Source organism: Schistocerca nitens, chromosome 11 (genome assembly GCF_023898315.1).
Source record: "Schistocerca nitens isolate TAMUIC-IGC-003100 chromosome 11, iqSchNite1.1, whole genome shotgun sequence".
Classification (NCBI taxonomy): Eukaryota; Metazoa; Arthropoda; class Insecta; order Orthoptera; family Acrididae; genus Schistocerca; species Schistocerca nitens.
The window spans coordinates 160,274,806-160,293,967 of NC_064624.1; the positions used below are offsets into that span (position 1 = coordinate 160,274,806).

General features: G+C 44.5%; 1 protein-coding gene across 2 annotated transcripts in view; it reads right to left on the minus strand.

The window, feature by feature from the left end:
* Positions 1 to 19,162, minus strand: part of LOC126212938 (ATP-binding cassette sub-family F member 2) — a 104,260-nt gene that overhangs the window by 29,217 nt on the left and 55,881 nt on the right. For both annotated transcript variants that reach the window (XM_049940456.1, XM_049940455.1), the window contains exon 9: positions 12,849 to 12,989. In XM_049940456.1, coding sequence (XP_049796413.1) covers positions 12,849 to 12,989 — 141 coding nt within the window. The remainder of the gene's footprint in view (positions 1 to 12,848; positions 12,990 to 19,162) is intronic.

Sequence of the window (19,162 nt, forward strand, 5' to 3'; positions counted from 1 at the left end):
GGTACAAACAAGAAAAGGGCTGTCAAAAGAAAAATCTACGAGCTCGAAAAAGGGATGGGGGGGGCCAGAGTGTAAGACAAGCAGCTTAACTATGGCAAATTGTGTGAGTGAAAAATAAAGTTATGTAAGAATTTTTAACATGTTACAACCCTGTCAGCAACTGTGATAAATTAATGTGTCAAAAATCCGCCTCAGTTGTGAAATGTTACTGGTCTTTACCCAGATTTCAGCTAGAGTAATCCAGCCTTCTTCAGAAGCACAAATTAAACAAATACATGCCAGAATAAGGCACGGTCAAACATAAAAAGCTAAAGTACTGTGGTACCATGTCAAGCTACGTTACTTAGCTGAGGAACAGCCCCGGCCCACTTCGTGCAAAGCGGCTAGTTAGTCGCAGACAGTACTTTAGCTTTTTATGTTTGAGCGTGCCTTATTCTGGCATGTATTTGTTTATTTTATGCTTCTGAAGAAGGCTAGATTACTCTAGCTGAAACCTTGGTAAAGATCTCTAACATTTCGCAACTTCTTCTTCTTCTCCTCCTTTTTTTTTTTTTTTAAGGGCGCAAAACTTCTATGGTCATTAGCGCCCAGGCCGTGACTTAGGAAACAGTAAAAAACCGAAATTGAAAACCAGCAGCAATGGGAACAAAGTCATAAAATTGGAGAAACTAAAAGCAGAAGGAATGCTTAAAAATCCACTACAGAAAGGGGTTGGTTGTCCCCAAAAAAGGCTTCAAATGACTGACGTCATTTCACTGTCACTAATAAACTGGAGAACGCGGTCGGCTGAGCGCGTGTCATCTGCTAAAATCGACGAGAGATCAGGCGATAGCTGTAGATGGGAGCGTAACGGATTAAAATAGGGGCATTCAATTAAAAGGTGTCTTACCGTCCACAGCTCAGAGCAGTGGGGACAGAGTGGGGGAGGATCGCCGCTTAAAAGATGTCGATGGCTAAAAAGACAGTGCCCTATTCGGAGTCTAGCTAAAATTACCTCCTCCCGACGACGCGTTCGGGAGGAAGAGGTCCAAGCACAAGGAAGGGCTTTCACTTCCCGCAATTTATTATGGGGAAGTGTTTACCAATGCGCGTGCCATAAATGAGCAACTTTGCGACATAAAACACTCCGTAGATCGGTGAAGGGAATCGACTGAATAGCTGGCCGAGGAAGAGAGACTGCAGCCTTGGCCGCTATATCGGCCGCCTCATTCCCACAGATACCAGCGTGTCCCGGGAGCCAGAGGAACGCCACTGAGATGCCCCCCTGGTCGAGCAAGCACAGACAGTCCTGAATCTGGTGGACCAGAGGGTGCACAGGGTAAAGAGCTTGGAGACTAAGGAGAGAGCTGAGAGAATCTGAGCAGATTACGTACCGTATTCGCTCATGGCGGCGGATGTAGTGGACAGCCTGGAGAACAGCGTAAAGCTCCGCAGTATAAACCGAACACTGGTCGGGAAGCCGAAAGTGATTTGGGGTGTCGCCAACAATATAGGCACTCCCTACACCTAACGATGTTTTCGAGCCGTCGGTGTAAATAAATGTGGCATCCGTCATTTGTGCACATAGAGCAGCAAATGCCTGACGATAAACAAGTGTAGGGGTACCATCCTTGGGAAATCGACAAAGGTCACGGAGCAGGCAGATCCGGGGACGGAGCCAAGGCGGTGCTGTACCCCAAGTTGTCAAGAAGGTTTTAGGAAAGCGGAAGGAAAGAGAATGGAGCAGTTGACTGAAGCGGACTCCCGGGGGTAGTAGGGAGGAGGAGCAGCCTGCATACCCTACATCAAAGGAAGCGTCGAAAAAAATGTCATGGGCCAGATTAGCAGGCATGGAAGACAGATGGCTAGCATAACGACTCAGAAGGACTGCTCGCCGATTGGACAGCAGAGGTTCAGCAGTCTCAGCATAAAGGCTTTCCACAGGGCTAGTGTAAAAAGCTCCAGACACTAAACGTAATCCACGGTGGTGGATAGAGTCGAGATGCCGAAGAATAGACGGCCGAGCAGAGGAGTAGACTATGCTTCCATAATCCAATTTCGAGCGCACTAAGGCGCGATAGAGGCGGAGAAGGACCACTCGGTCCGCTCCCCAGGAGGTACCATTCAGGACACGGAGGGTGTTAAGGGATCGCAGACAGCGAGCCGAAAGATAGGAAACGTGGGAGGACCAGCACAGTTTTCTGTCAAACATAAGACCCAAGAATTTAGCGACGTCTGAAAACGGAAGGTTGACAGGACCTAGATGTAAGGAGGGCGGAAGAAACTCCTTATGTCGCCAAAAATTAACACAAACGGTCTTACTGGGTGAGAAACGGAAGCCGGTTTCGATGCTCCAAGAGTGGAGGCGATCGAGAGAGCCTTGAAGACGTCGTTCAAGAAGGCTGGTCCGTTGAGAGCTGTAGTAGATCGCAAAATCATCCACAAAGAGGGAGCCCGAGACATCAGGAAGGAGACAATCCATAATTGGATTTATGGCGATGGCAAACAGTACAACATTCAGCATGGAGCCCTGGGGTACCCCGTTTTCTTGGGAGAAAGTACAGGAGAGAGTGGTGTTCACCCACACCCTAAATGTGCGCTCTGCCATAAATTCGCGAAGAAAAAGGGGCAGCCGGCCTCGAAAGCCCCAAGAGAACAGTGTGCGGAGGATGCCTGTCCTCCAACAGGTATCGTATGCTCTCTCCAGATCAAAAAATATTGCTACCGTTTGGCGTTTCCGGAGAAAATTGTTCATGATATAAGTGGAGAGAGCAACAAGATGGTCAACTGCAGAACGATGCTTTCGGAATCCGCATTGGGCTGGTGTTAAAAGACTGCGGGATTCCAGCCACCACGCTAAACGGTAATTCACCATACGCTCCAAAACCTTACAAACACTACTCGTGAGAGAAATGGGGCGATAGCTAGAGGGGAGATGTTTGTCCTTTCCAGGTTTCGGAACGGGAACGACAATAGCTTCCCGCCATCGTCTGGGAAAGGTACTGTCGGTCCAAATTCGATTATAAAGGCGAAGGAGGTAACGCAGACTACGGGTTGATAAATGCAGCAACATTTGGACATGGATACCATCCGGTCCTGGGGCGGAGGAACGAGAAGAAGAGAGTGCATGTTGGAGTTCCCGCATGGAGAAAACAGTATTGTAGCTTTCGTGATTTTTAGAGGAGAAAGGAAGAGGTCGCACTTCCGCTGCACGTTTCTTCGGGAGAAACGCTGGCGGGTAATTTGAAGAGCTCGAAATCTCAGCAAAGTGCTGACCCAACGAGTTAGAAATTGCGACGGGGTCCACTAAGGTATCATGCGCGACAGTGAGCCCAGAGACTGGGGAGAAACTAGGCGCGCCTGAGAACCGTCGAAGCCGACTCCAAACTTCCGAGGAGGGAGTGAAGGTGTTAAATGAGCTAATAAAGAATTTCCAGCTTGCCTTCTTGCTATCGCGGATGACGCGACGGCATCGCGCAGGGGGCTGCTTATAGCGGATACAGTTGGCCAAAGTAGGATGGTGACGGAAAATGCGAAGAGCACGTCGTCACTCACGTATTGCGTCACGGCATGCCTCGTTCCACCAAGGAACTGGGGGGCACCGGGGAAATTCGGAGGTGCGTGGTATTGAACGTTCCGCAGCTGTAAGAATAACGTCGGTAATATGTGTGACCTCATCGTTGACGCTGGGAAAGCGACGGTCATCGAAAGTCGCTAGAGACGAAAAAAGTGTCCAATCGGCTTAGGCAAACTTCCAGCGTCGCAAGCGCATATATGGCAGTTGAGGCTGCAGTCGAAGGACACATGGAAAGTAGTCACTCGAGTGTGTATCATCAAGGGTGAACCATTCGAAGCGCCGAGCTAGCGGAACAGTACCGACCGGAAGGTCCAAATGAGATAAATTTGTCGTGGAGGCAGACAAAAACGTAGGGACCCCAGTGTTGAGGCAAACTAGATCTGCTTGGTGGAAGACGTCTAGCAATAGTGAGCCACGTGGACAAGGATGTGGAGATCCCCAAAGCGGGTGGTGGGCATTGAAGTCCACAACCAGCAAATAGGGGGGGTGGAAGCTGACCAAGAAGATGAAGGAGATCAGCTCGTGCCATTGGTGTGGACGATGGAATGTATACAGTACAAAGAGAGAACGTGTATCCAGAAAGGGAAAGACGGACGGCGACAGCTTGGAAGGAACTGTTTAAGGGGATTGGGTGATAATGGAGAGTATCGTGGAGAAGAATCATGAGTCCTCCATGTGCTGGAGTGCCTTCAACAGAGGGGAGATCATATTGGACGGACTGAAAAGGAGGGAGAACAAAGCGGTCATGGGGACGCAGCTTTGTTTCCTGAAGACAGAAGATGACCGGCGAGTAGGATAGTAAGAGGATCGACAATTCATCCCGATTGGCTCGAATACCGCGGATATTCCAGTGGATAATGGACATAGGGTGAACAGAAAATGGAGGAATGTGACCAAGGTCGCTGTCAACTCAACGACTGCTCAGAGCTTGCGACCGACAGCATGGAATGGCATTCAGCCGAAGGCAGAAGATCCTGATCCATAGGTTGGTCAGGAGCAGCTCCTGCCACCAGCGACCGGCCGGTTGATCGGCCGCCAGCAGTGCGCCTCGGCGACACAGAAGACGGCTGAGGGCGATTTCCGCCAGGTGGTGCTGTAGATGGGACACGCCTTGGCGGAGAAGGAGAGGAACTGGGTTTCTTTGTAGCCTTCTTGGAAGTATGATGTTTAGATGAAGGAGGAACCGATGGTTGGGAAGTTGCGGTACGTAAAAACTCTTCACGAGTATGCTCTTTTTTCGAAGACTTGGCGTCTGACTTTTGGGCTCGAGATTTAGCAGAACCCGACGAAGGGTGAGCCATAGAGTGGGCAGGCGAAAGTGGTGAGGTTGAACGGGCGATCTTTGCGCTGGCCGATCTGACGACCGTGGTACTAAAGGTGAAGTCGCAAGTCTGCGTGGCCGCCTCCTTTGTTGGCCGAGGGGAAGCAAGGACAGTGCTGTATTTTCCTGTCTGAGGCACGGTGGGCTGTCGACTGGCGAATAATTTTCGAGCAGCAAAGGTCGACACCTTTTCCTTCACTCTTATTTCCTGGATCAGTTTTTCGTCCTTAAAAACGGGGCAATCGCGAGAGGAAGCAGCGTGGTCACCCACACAGTTGATGCAGCGAGGGGATGGAGGTGGACAAGCACCCTCATGGGCATCCTTGCCACACGTAACACATTTGGCCAGATTGGAACAGGACTGGCTGGTGTGATTGAACCACTGACATCGATAGCAACGCGTAGGGTTTGGGACGTAAGGGCGAACGGAAATTATCTCATAGCCTGCTTTGATTTTCGATGGGAGTTGAACTTTGTCAAATGTCAAGAAGACAGTGCGGGTTGGAATGATGTTCGTGTCAACCCTTTTCATAACCCTATGAACAGCCGTTACGCCCTTGTCAGACAGGTAATGCTGAATTTCTTCGTCAGACAATCCATCGAGGGAGCGTGTATAAACGACTCCACGCGAGGAATTTAAGGTACGGTGCGGTTCCACCCGGACAGGGAAGGTGTGGAGCAGAGAAGTACGCAACAATTTTTGTGCCTGGAGGGCACTGACTGTTTCTAACAACAGGGTGCCATTCCATAATCTGGAACAAGACTTTACAGGACCTGCAATTGCGTCGACACCTTTCTGAATAATGAAAGGGTTGACCGTGGAGAAGTCGTGACCTTCGTCAGACCGAGAAACAACAAGGAACTGTGGCAACGATGGAAGAACCGTCTGTGGCTGAGACTCAGTGAACTTACGTTTGTGAGCAGACATAGTGGAAGGTGAGGAAACCATTGCGGAAGAATCCCCCATGATTACCGGCGTCTCCGATGGCGCGCTCCTCCCTTGTGGGGGCCCTCACTGAGGGCACACCCGCCTTAGGTGATTGTTCACACCTCAGGTCACACCTCCCGACAAACGGACGGAGGGACCAATCGGCACTTTCGGAAGGTATCAGCTCGGGTAATCACCCCTCCCTGGGCCTGGCCGTTACCAGGGGGTACGTGTCCTACCTGTCTACCCGGGGCGGGGAATTACGCGTTACCCCGTCACCGGCTACGCATGGAAGTGCGTGGGTCGGCCTTCAGACACGCACAGGGAGGAAAAAAGAGAAAGGGAAAGGAAAGAAGAGGGGGTCTCAAACGCCGCAGCGGAGAAAAGGGCAAAGAGAAGAGGGAAGGAAAAGAGAAGGACAGAGGAAGGACGAGGACTTGCAAGTGTAGAAAGCAAGGAATTTGGAACAGTTTCGAGCGTCCGTCTCCGGACGTAGGCACAAACCATACTCCCAGAGGGGGAGAAAGGGAAGGAAAGAGCCAGAGGTGAGGGGGGGGGGTGAAGATGGGGGACGGGGAAGGATGCGGAAAGGGAAGGTATGCAGCCCGGAAAGGAAGGAGGGCCACATTAGCTCGGGGTCCTGTGCTCGCTACGCACGTGTCCACAAAAGAGTTGTGGACCCCGGGGGGGATTTCGCAACTGAGGCGGACATATACAGTTATGTCGATCTGATCAAATTTTTGAATGTGCCGTTCCGGATGTATGAAGAGGATAAGAGATTGGAGGATGTGCAATGCAATAATGAAAGGGAGACAGGAAGTGCAGATCAAGAGCAAGGATGATGGATGACATGTCCGATGACCCTGCCAAAATGGAGATGTGAAGTTGGAAGAGGAAAAGCAGGGGAGACTTAAGTACGGAGGCACACTGTGGAGGAGGTAATGCTGAAAAGTAGAAGAAGGAAAGATCAGTCTCCAGTTACAATATGCAAGGGTACCTCTGCATGTTGAGACAACTGAAAGACCTTGTTTGCGAAGGAGGATATTCATCATTTTAGGGGCAACTTCTGTTCTGCTTCTGCTTGTGTTTGTTGATATGTACTTTATTTGCATCCAAGGGCCAGTGCAACCTGCACTGCACACTGTACAGGCAATTTACCTCCTTAGGGAGGAACTGTGCGGAACACTTAGTGTGCTTTGGTGCAACATATTACTTTGATAAAGTAATGTTTTCCAATGTCTACCTAACTGACAAACAATGGTCACAACAGCTGAAAACATTTTTTTATGCACTACAAAAGTTTAAAATTGCTAACTATTTGGAAGTATGCATAAAAATTTCTCAGTTCACTTGCCAAATCATATTCAGATAAAAATTCCAAGCTTTCGAAGATATCCATCGTCACCTTCGTCAGTGCCTAGAACTGACTTACGAGCTGGCAAGGTTCCCTCTTTTATACCCTCAGAATGGCATCCAATTGGCCGAATTACATCATCGTCACAAAGGTGAGAGCAGAGGTCCCGCTCTACATCCATAGATTTTGCTTGCGCTCTCCATCTAGTGCAGCTTGTAGTGACACCCACGATATGAGGCGTCCAACTGCAGAAGTATTCCTCTGTTTCCCTGTGAAGTGCATGCTTCCGTACATTGCCAAGTGTACAGCCTGTGTCTCTCGAGTGCACACTTCCATTCACTGCAAAGTGCAGAGCCAGTGTCTCTAATGAAGTTGTTTTCACAAAGACTGATTTCAACAGCTTCTCTGATCGCAGAGTCCCAACAGCTTGTGCTGTTCTCTGCCACTGCTGATTTATCCCAATGATTGTATTTAAGGTGATGATGATCAAGACGACAACTGGCAACTTTCCGTATAAACTGATCCACATAACTCTTGCCACACTCACAAGGAATGTTATAAATTCCCGGCACTTTCAGGTTGAGATTATCTTTAACAGTTCACAACATTTCTTTACATTTTTTTTTTTTTTGAGTGGCCAGAAGACTGGTCCGATCCCTTGCCTGTTTAGGACTCTTCCTATCTTTCTAGTTGTTATACTACAGAATGGAAGCTGCACTGTGTGTTGGTCATCTGCTTGTTTGAATGGAGTCATGTATTTTTCTCAACAGTGTTTATCTAATCTCGTGGACAGAATACCTGTTTCTTCTGAACACCATCTTCAGATGCTTTATCTCAGAACCGAGGTGGACCACGTCCAAAATATTTCTGTCTCTGTGTACTAATGTGTACAGCATAGCCCTCTTCTGAGCTGGCTGGTGAAAGCTATGCGCGTTGAGATACGTATCTCTACGTGTCCGTTTTCTTTACGCAGAATGGCACAGTCATCCATCTGATTTCTGTTCGACCAAGACATCTAAGAAAGATAACTCCCATCCTTCCCCATCTTCACTGTTAATCTTATGTTGGGATATATACCATTCAAATGGTCAACAAAGGGCTGCAGTGCCTCACTGTCATGCAGCCATATTAAAAATGTATATCAAAATATATATCAAATATATATTCAAAAGAAGCAAGGTGGTTGTTCAACAGCCATTCTTCAAAATCTTCGGTGAGTAAGTTAGGTATGGCTGGTGACAATGACAAACTCATGGTCGCTCCATCAGTCATTTCATAACGATTTCCACCATACAATAAGTGCATGGTCATAAAATTGTGGCTAAATAATTTCAAAATTCCTGGGGAGAAATGAATGGCCACCTGTTTTCATGTGTCTTCCACTGGTACTTTTGTAAACAAGGCCAACCGTGACCTCACCTGAACTATTGGGACTCAGATCAGAGAAGCTGTTGAAACCAGACTCTGTAAAAACAACTTCATTAGACACTGGCTCTGCACTTAGCAATGCATAGAAGCATGCACTTTACAGGAAAAAAACATAGGGGAATGCTTCTCACAGTTCACCACCTCACGCGATGGATGGCGCTGCAAGCAATGCCAGATAGAGAATGCAGATGAAGAGTACACCACCTCTGTACGTGCCATTACGACGATAACGTAATCCAGCCAATCAGATGCTGTTCTGGAGGTATAAGAGAGGGAACCTTGCCAGCTTACGACAGTCAATTTTAGTCTCTGAGGAATATGATTGTGGTGGATATCATCTAAACCTTGAAATTTTATCAAAATTTGACACAGCAAGTGAATCGAGAAATTTTTATACAAAGACTCTGCCATGAAAAACACTGTAGCCATATTTGGAAGTACTATTACTGTTTGTACATACAAACTGGTACAGATGAATGCCAGGTGTCTTTGAGGTGGAACAATAGCAGCAGCTTTACTGCAGTTCATGGGACCTGCCAGGTCAGCAGTTATCCTGTGCTGCACCAAATGTTCCATTGAATAGAAGGGCATGCCATGACAATGGAGCTGATGCCACGGAACACAGACTGTGCTTAGTTAGCCGTCATATTCATTGCTAATGTAAAACAGAACTAATGTAATGCAACAATGAATGTAAGATGACAAATAGTACACAAAGTGTTACCTTTCTGTAACAGAAGGACCAATATAATGGTGTTTCAGAAGAACTGCTTTCTAATATTTAGTAGAAAGCTGAAAATATATCAAAGTTTACAGATTGCAGCAGGGGTGAAGTCCACACTGATGCAAACTACGCGGCTTGTTTGAACAGTGTTTACAGATGCAGCAGCCCACAAGATAAGAATAGCAGCACTCTCAATCTGAACATCAGCATTTCTCGAACTAGATTAACACTAAAGTGCACTTTTTTTCCTTAGGTAATACACTACGTTGTCTTGAAATTTCATATTGCTAGGTCTAAACACGTGTGTAAAAAAATGATTCAAATGGCTCTGAGCACTATGGGACTTAACTACTGTGGTCATCAGTCCCCTGTAACTTAGAACTACTTAAACCTAACTAACCTAAGGACATCACACACATCCATGCCCAAGGCAGGATTCGAACCTGCGACCGTAGCGGTCACGCGGTTCCAGACTGTAGCGCCTAGAACTACTCAGCCACTCCGGCCGGCCACGTGCGGAAAACTTAAGGATGCAAGTAACTTTAGCATGATGTGTTACTGCCAAGTAACAAAGCTAGGTGAAACTTTAACCATACCAACAAAGAATTGCTACACTACAGAAGGGTATTTAAAGAAGCACACAATGAGAAAAACTGAAATGATACTAATTTGAAGCCAATAATTGCACTGACTGCAGTTTATGATGGTTCCCTGAACATAACAAAAGGTGGGACATGATTCTTTATGCTGTGTCATCACCATGATGGGCAATGCACGCTCTGTAACGTACTCCCATTCTGAGCAGAAGGCCGGTAAAGAGTTCCATTCCTTCACGAGCACGATTAACAACTGCTAGATGGTCACTGGTACACGTGGATATGCTGCAATACATCCCCGTAACATACCTCACATGTGCGCGATAGTATTTCAGTTTGGGGAACAGGGACAATAGGCTATTCGCTGAATATCCTCTCGTTCCGTGAGCTCTGCCCAACCTGCACCATTCGACACGGTCGCACATTGTAGTCCCTGAAAATGAACTCGGGACTGAAGCGTCCCAGAAAAGACGCACATGGGGAAGGAGTACTGTTTCACACTAACAAAGACCAGTGGTTGAACCATCTTCAGAGTTTTTGAGGTCAGTACACCCACACAACATTATGCCTCCCAGCAACCTAACACCTAGACCTCCAAAACGATTGTGTTCAACTGTGTTTCTGGGAGCATTACGTACCCTCATACAGAGCACGGTGGTTCCACACAACACAACTGGGAACACCGTCAAACATGACAGTTTTGGTGTTCCGTGTGTTGTGATGTGGAGGGACATAATGTTGCATTGGCATACTGATCTCCAAAACTTTGAACATTGTATGGTCCATTCACCAGATAACATTACTGTGACACTGTACTCTTTCCCTACAAATCTCTTTTTGTGGGCACATCCGGACCCTACTTCATTTTTATGGGGGGAACTGTGCAGATGGAGCAGCTCTCTGAACGAGAGGATATTCACTGAATGAACTGGCCTGCCCATTCCCTCCAATTCCGATCCCATGAAGCACACGTGAGATATGTCGGGGAGACAAATGGCAATACCTCCACTTCCACCAACGACCATACACCAGTCGTCAACAGCGCTGTTCGAGAAATGAAACGCCCTACCACATGAACTTCTTACTAACTTTGTGGCCAGCGTGGGAGCATGTTGCAGAGCACACACTGCCCACCACGATGATCAACATACCACTAACAAGGGAACCTCCCCATCGCACCCCCCTCAGATTTAGTTATAAGTTGGCACAGGGATAGGCCATGAAAAACTGAACACAGATCAATCGAGAAAACAGGAAGAAGTTGTATGGAACTATGAAAAAATAAGCAAAATATACAAACTGAGTAGTCCGTGTCCAAGATAAGCCACATCAAGGTACGTATACACTGATGAGCACCGTGGTCCCGTGGTTACCGCAAGCAGCTACGGAACGGAAGGTCCCTGGTTCAATCCTCCCTCGAGTGAAAAGTTAATTTTTTATTTTCAGACAATTATCAAAGTTCATGCACTCAGACATGATCAACTTCTTCGCTCTCCAAAATTCCAGGACATGTTCAGATTTGCTTGGACACATGCAGGATTTGACGGTCTACACACGGAAAAACTTGAAAACGTTAAAAACGTATGTTTTGACAGAGCACAGGGAAAACAAACTCTTATGTCTTCACCACTTTTTTGGGAGTGAATATCACATCCACAAGAAAACCTAAATCGGGCAAGGTAGAAGAAACTTTTTACCCATTCGCCAAGTGCGCAAGTTAGGTGGGTCGACAACATATTCCTGTAATGTGAAGCACATGCCGTCACCAGTGTCGTATAGAATATTTCAGACGTGTTTTCCTGTGGAGGAATCGGTTGACCTATGAATTTGCGATCAAATGTTTTCGGTTCCTATTGGAGAGGCACGTCCTTTCGTCTACTAATCGCACGGTTTTGCGGTGCGGTCGCAAAACACAGACACTAAACTTATTACAGTGAACAGAGACGTCAATGAAGGAACGGTCAGATCGTAACTTTGCGAAAATAAAGTAAGTAAAATTTTTACTCAAGGGAGGACTCGAATCAAAGACTTCTCGTTCCGCAGTTACTCACTCTAACCACGGGACCACGGCGCTCCTCAGCTTATACAGTCCTTTATGTTGCATATCTTACACTGGGACTACTCAGTTTGTATATTTTGCTTATTTTTTCATAGTTACACACAACTTCTTCCTGTTTTCTCGATTGATCTGTGTTCAGTTTTTCAAGGCCTATCCACTGTGTCAATTTATAACTAAATCTGAGGGGGGTGCGATGGGGAGGTTCCCTTGTAAGAACCATTATGTACAGTGGACCATCATAAATTGTGGTGACTTCAATGACATTGTTGTCTGAATTAAAGTGTCATTTCTGTTTGCCTCCCTGCATACTTCTTTCTGTTACCTTCTGTACTATACTGTAGCAGTTATTTCTATGTACAGTCCACGTTTCATCGAGCTGTGTTAATTCACAGACACCATGAGAAAGTTACTTTCATCCTTAAGTTTTCATCACCAGTGTATTTTACATTTCAGGTGATACACAACTGAAATGTGTTGTGTGTTAAATTTTGAAACTCCTTCCTAAGCAAGCACATGTGTTACACAAAGTGTTCCTTTAAATTCTGTATTCTAGGACCAAGTGTTTAGCCCAGATGCAGATTTGGAAAAAAACTGATTCACCCTATCACTTCCTTAGGGATTAACTTAAAACAGCTTTTTTGTTAGCAGATGCCTACATCACACAAAGTACATTAATGTTTTTGTTTCTGAGATTAGTAGTTTAGTCGGCATGTTACGTCAATCAGTTTCTTATATACACTGGAAAGTGATCAACATATCCAAAAGAGCTTTCCAGCACAGCCCTTAAACCAACTACAACCCCCCCCCCCGCCCTCTCTCTCTCTCTCTCTCTCTCTCTCTCTCTCTCTCTCTCTCTCTCTCTCTCTATCACCGGCTACTCACATCCCCATACAGCAGCTTCAGCAGTGTACTCTTGCCGGCTCCGTTGGGGCCCACCAGGGCTAGCCTCGTGTCCAGGTCGATTCCAAACTCCAAGTTCTTGTAGATCCAAGGCCCCGTGTCCGTATACCGGAAGCTCACATTCTAGAATTGTGAAGAAAGCAGTGCATTAAAAAATAAAATAAAATAAAATGTGTGGCGCAAAATAATTTAATTGGTACTGTGCTCTGGTGACACTTCAGACTCAAATATGAAGTTACTTACACAGATGTACAGTCAAAAGAGTCACCAACTGCATACTGTTGTTTTACAAATAGTGTTGGAAACACTGTTGCTTTTCCAGCTGAGGGGCGTCAGCAGGGTGTCTACAGATTTTCAGAGGGTCAAATTCATGGCGTTTTCATGACTCTTTTACTACCTCAAGTTATGTTCATGACTTCTCAAAAATGTGTGTGATACAATGGCAAAAACACTTATGAACCTGAAAGACTGAAATTAAAGTTGGCTGTAATAAATCTTATATCACAAACTGTATGTCAGCATGAATAACGTAAAGATGTACGACTTGCAGTATACCATTCATCAAATGCCAAAAAACAAACTTTCACATAGGATAGGGTATGGCTATTTTCAGATATCTTTATCATCACATCAATTAAAATACAAATTGTTTTAACATCGTAAATGTGGCAAAAATTTACAATTTTCTGCAAGACAATATTACAATTTTGAATGTTCTAAATGTGTGTCAAATGTTATTAAGTTGCTTAGCTGAACTTGAAATTTCAACATCTATAACTTCAGGTGCTTCTTTTGCCTTTTCTATGATCATTCTTCTTTATTTTTGAGCTCTTATTTCTTCAACTGTTTCTTTTACGATTGGCCCCCTCATTTCCATAAGGTTTTTTTAAGGATTCTACTATTTTTAATGAAGCATTCTTCACAGCTAGTATTAATGATTTTGTGATGTCAACATCAGTTGTTTCTCACTATTAAGTAAATCACCTAATAATTTTATTGCATTGTAAGCACTTCTTTCTGCAAGAGCTGTATCTTCTTGCAAAGTTTTCACTGAAACTTTATTGTTAACAGAAAAGCTTCTTTCAACTGCGGCATTTCCATAAAACATGCGTAACAACTTCTGCACGAACGAAGTTATGGTTCGCACTTTGCAGTAAATTCATCAGAAAGTGATCAAGTTTTCCTCCATAGGATCAAATTGTTTCAGCTTTTTTTTTTCCTTTTTTCCCAGAATATTCACGAAATTTAGACTATTCTCTATTCACAACATCAACTGTTGATGGAACCATATGTCTATCTGACAAATTTATCTAGACTTTACAATTTCTCAAAATGGAGCTCTGCATAACCTGGGCTGATAAACATGAGCCACCTTAGACTACAGAATGAGATTTTCACTCTGCAGCAGAGTGTACGCTGATATGAAACTTCCTGGCAGATTAAAACTGTGCGCTGGACCGAGACTCAAACGTGGGACCTTTGCCTTTCGCGGGCAGATTAGAGATTAGATTAGTTTTTTGTTCCATAGATCCGTGCTGAAGAGATCCTCGTGGATGTGGAACATGTCTTTTTTGGCTGAAATAACAATACTAATAGTATGAATATATACAAAACATCATTTGTTTCTATTAAAAAATTCGTCAATGGAGTAGAAGGAGTTGGTCACTAGTAAGTCTTTCAGGCTACTTTTAAATTGATCTTTATTTGTAACAAATTTTTTATGTTTGCTGGCAAATTATTGAAGATGAGTGTTCCTGAGTGGTGGACACCTTTTTTAACTACAGTAAGTGCTTTTAAGTCCTTGTGCAGATTATTTTTGTTCCTGGTATTGTATGTATGAACTGAGCTGTTTGTTGGAAAAAGAGATATATTATCTAGGACAAAAGTGCTCTACCAACTGAGCTACACAAGCACGACTCGCGACCTGTCCTCACAGCTTCAATTTTGCCAGACCTCGAGTGTGTGTGTGTGTGTGTGTGTGTGTGTGTGTGTGTGTGTGTGTGTGTGGTAAGTTTAAAATCTTACTATTGGGTTAACGTCATACCCCTTGCAATCTCAAGAAAATTTGTCAGCTATTATAATTAAAAAAAAAAAAAAAAAAAAAAAAGTCAGACTCAAACATTTATTATTGAGAAAGTCTTTTAAAATAAAAAGGTATCTTTAGCAGTGTGTGATATGTCACCAGCACCTCCCACTCCCTATTTGCACGATAACATTTTGGAATGACATGTGTATTTGAGTTGTTGTTTGTGAACCGCCCTAATTGATGGTTCACACTACCTATGGATTATGGCTCGGAGGAACTCCGACAAAAATGCCACCATGTTGAATAATGCTTTTCGTGCAGCCACAGGACGTCTTGTTACGAATCAAACTGTGCGCAATAGGCTGCATGATGCGCAACTTCACTCCTGACGTCCACAGCAAGGCCCATCTTTGCAACCACAACTCCATGCAGTGCGGCACAGATGGACTACACAACATGCTGAATGGATCACTCAGTATTGGCATTATGTTCTCTTGGAACACTATCGTCGGAGAAGTGTTTAGAGGCAACCCGGTCAGGCTGAACGTCTTAGACACACTGTCCAGCGAGTGCAGTGATGAGGAGGTTCCCTGCTGTTTTGGGTGGCATTATGTGGGGCCGACGTACGCCACTGGTGGTCACGGAAGGCGCTGTAATGGCTGTATGATACGTGAATGCTATCCTCCGACCGATAATGCAACCATATCAGCAGCGTATTGGGGAGGCATTTGTCTTCATGGACGACAATTCGCACCCCCCTCGTGCACATCTTGTGAATGACTTCCTTAAGGATGACATTGCTTGACTAGTGTGGCCAGCATGTTCTCCAGACATTAACCCTATCAAACATGTCTGGGATGGATTGAAAAGGGTTGTTTATGGACGGCGTGACCCACCAACCACTGAGGTATCTATGCCAAATTGCCACTGAGGAGTGGGACAAACAGTGCCTTGATGAACTTGTGGATAGTACGCCACGACGAATACAGGCATGCATCAATACAAGAGGACGTGCTACTGGGTATAAGAGGTACCGATGTGTACAGCATTCTGGACCACCAACTATGAAGGTCTCACTGTATGGTGGTAGAACATTAAATTTGTGGTTTTCATGAGCAATAACAAGGGTGGAACTGATGTTTATGCTTGTCTCTATTCCAATTTTCTATACCAGTTCCAGAACTCTCGGAGCCGCGGTGATGCAAAACTTTTGATGTGTACAGATGCAAGGGTATCAGGGATGATTATTCACTGATGACATTCCTATCCTCAGTGAAAGTGAAGAAAAATTACAGGTTCTGCTGAATGGAATGAACAGTCCAAGGAGAACAGAATATGGATTGAGAATAAACTGAAGGAAGACTAAAGTAATGAGAAGTAGCAGAATAGAGAACAGTGAGAAACTTAACATTAGGACAGATCACGAAGTAGGTGAATTTACGTAATTATGCTACCTCGGCAGCAAATTAACCCATGACAGAGCAAGGATGACATAAAAAGCAGCCTAGTGCTAGCAAAAAGGGGTTTCCTGGACATGAGAAATCTACTAGTATCAAAATTATTTCTTAATCTGGAGGAGGAAATTTCTGTGAAGGTATGTTTGGAAAACAGCATTGTATAACAGTGAGACATGAGGCATGGGAAAACCAGAAAATAAGAGAATCGAAGCATATTAGATGTGATGCTACAGAATGTTGAAAATTAGGTGGAATGATAAGGAAAGGAATATATGGAAAATACTGACAAGAAGAAGGGAAAGGACAACAGGGCATCTGTTAACACATCAGGGAATAACTTCCACGGTACTAGAGGTATCTGTAGAGCGTAAAGACTGTGGAGGAAAACAGAATGGAATACATCCAGCAAATAACTGAGGATGTACATTGGAATTGCTGATGCGAGATGAAAAGGTTGGCACCAGTTAGGGATTTGTGGCAGGTCTGGCAGAAGACTGAATGACTTTGAACAGAAGAATAAGAAAATTCAGAGGTAGTACATCCACTTAAAGGTGAAAAAGGCTAGGTTTCAATTATCAAAAGCACATATGAGAACAGAGCAGGCAGATAGGAAAGTTTTGCCTGTACTAGTGTTTCAGCTCCACACTGGAGCACCACCCATATGTACTGCCAAAGGCCCATCTTGCAGTTGTGGACACAGGGTCACCTATAGGGAGGACAGATGAGCCTCACCTGAGACACACTGTTGAAGGGTTACCAGTCCCACGCGGCACTTGGTAAATTTTTTTTGCCCACACACAGAGACCAAACTTGTGCCGATGCTTGCAGTGAACTATAGTGTGGGGATTCTCCATAGCGCAAAAGTAGATGTCTTTGAGGTGAACGGTACCACCCGTCGTAAAGACAGCCTCATCTGCGAGAAGGACGGGCGACATATCCCAGCACAGTGGCTGCCCGGGTGATGAACCCACGACCAAAGAGTCACTGTGGATACGAGTCTCGACGTACTGAGGCCAGTATGCATTATGATATAGATAGTGACAGTTGTCTCAGAGAATGTTCCACACAGTTGTCTGGGCTACCTTGCACTGGACTTGCTTCGAGCCGATTCGAGGATCACTGTCAAAGATCTTTTATCTCCACTTTGAAGTGGGTGTACCTCCCTAAGAACGCATTTCCAGCCATATTAACCCAGTCAACAAGACCAAAAAAAATTGGAGAGGGAAGAAAAAAATCATGCAGTTTCAAATTTTTGTACAGTGGTATGAGGAAGTGCCATGAACAACGTACTAAAAATTCTGAGCAATGGAGTCCGAGTGTTGCTGCGGGCGGTGGTGGTGGTGGTGATGGTGGTGGTGGTGGTTGAAGGTGACTTTATGTTTTTATTCAGTAACTCTAAAACTGGAACTTCCACCAACAATGTTTCCCAGTAATAAATTAAACTACGTTAACTTTACAACAAGAAAGAACTGATTCATTTTTCTGTCTATTTATATAGTATTGAAATAACTGATTTGAAATTTTATCAGTATGACTGAGTTATCCATAGAAATTGGTATACTAAGTATGAAAAAGATTGATTAATATTTAATAGCACTTTTTGAGATTCATCAAGTAAGTGTAACATATTGCATGTAGCAGTCACCAAGTACACAGCTCACTCAGTCCAGCAGCCAGCACCAGCTGTCCCAGCGCGAGAACCGAAATCTCCTCTTCACGTATCCACAGCAAGCTACGCTTTCAGTGTAAGGTAACAATTCACAATAATTTGCAACCCTACAATAGTAAGAATAGATTTATAAAGAATTCTCCCTCCTAACATTGCACAAAAATTAAAGAATGGAAACTCCAGATGCATATAAAACTGTAGGATAACAGATTGCTACTTACTGTAATGATAACACATTAAGTCACAGATGGGCACAAGTAAAAGACATCTACACATAAGCTTTCAGTCACAGCCTTTATCAGAAAGAGAAACGCACACCATGCATGCACACCAGCAAGCCCACCTCATGAACACTACCACCCACTCCAGCAGCTCGGGCCAGAATATGCTTGCTTGTGTGAATGAATGGTGTGTGTTCCTCTTTCTGATGAAGGCTGTGGCTGAAAGCTAATGTCTCTTACTTGTGCCCGTCTGCAACTTAATGTGTTCTCTCTACAGTAAATAGCAATCCATCTTCTCCTAGAGTGTTGATACTGCACAAAAATTTTTGACTACACAAATTTCTTCCCTCAATTTTCCTTCGCTGGCTGGACTATGTCCATAAGACAATTTTGCTCCCTATTTTCCCAGTGATTGCTTCCTGACCTTTGCCTCAACTTAGCAAAATCATCCTGTACACATACATACGGTCACGTCAATAAACAGCAGATCTATATTAAATATTTTAAAAAGATATCCGAGACAATTATTATGTCATTGATAAATAATTACACTTTACTTTGATGTAAAATAAAATGTTGGAATTTTTAAGACTAACGCAAAAGTAATCGGCATAAAATATACTCGAAGTTATATGTCCAGAGAACGTAACCTGCAACTGTCATTATTGAAACAAGTAAACAAGTGGCATCTTCTCTGAGTCACTAAAAAGCCCATTTTATTTTTGAGGAAAGCAATATAAACATTCTAAAAGTCATTCATTTTCTGCATTGCCATGCAAAAAATCTACCATATAGATAAAATTGCTATACAGGGTATGTACCTACAAAGCCTGATGGCGTTGCAATCATCTAACTGTTGAAGGTCTGTTTGTGAACGTTTATACAAAGTAAGATCACAGTACGGAGGCATCACGACCCCACAC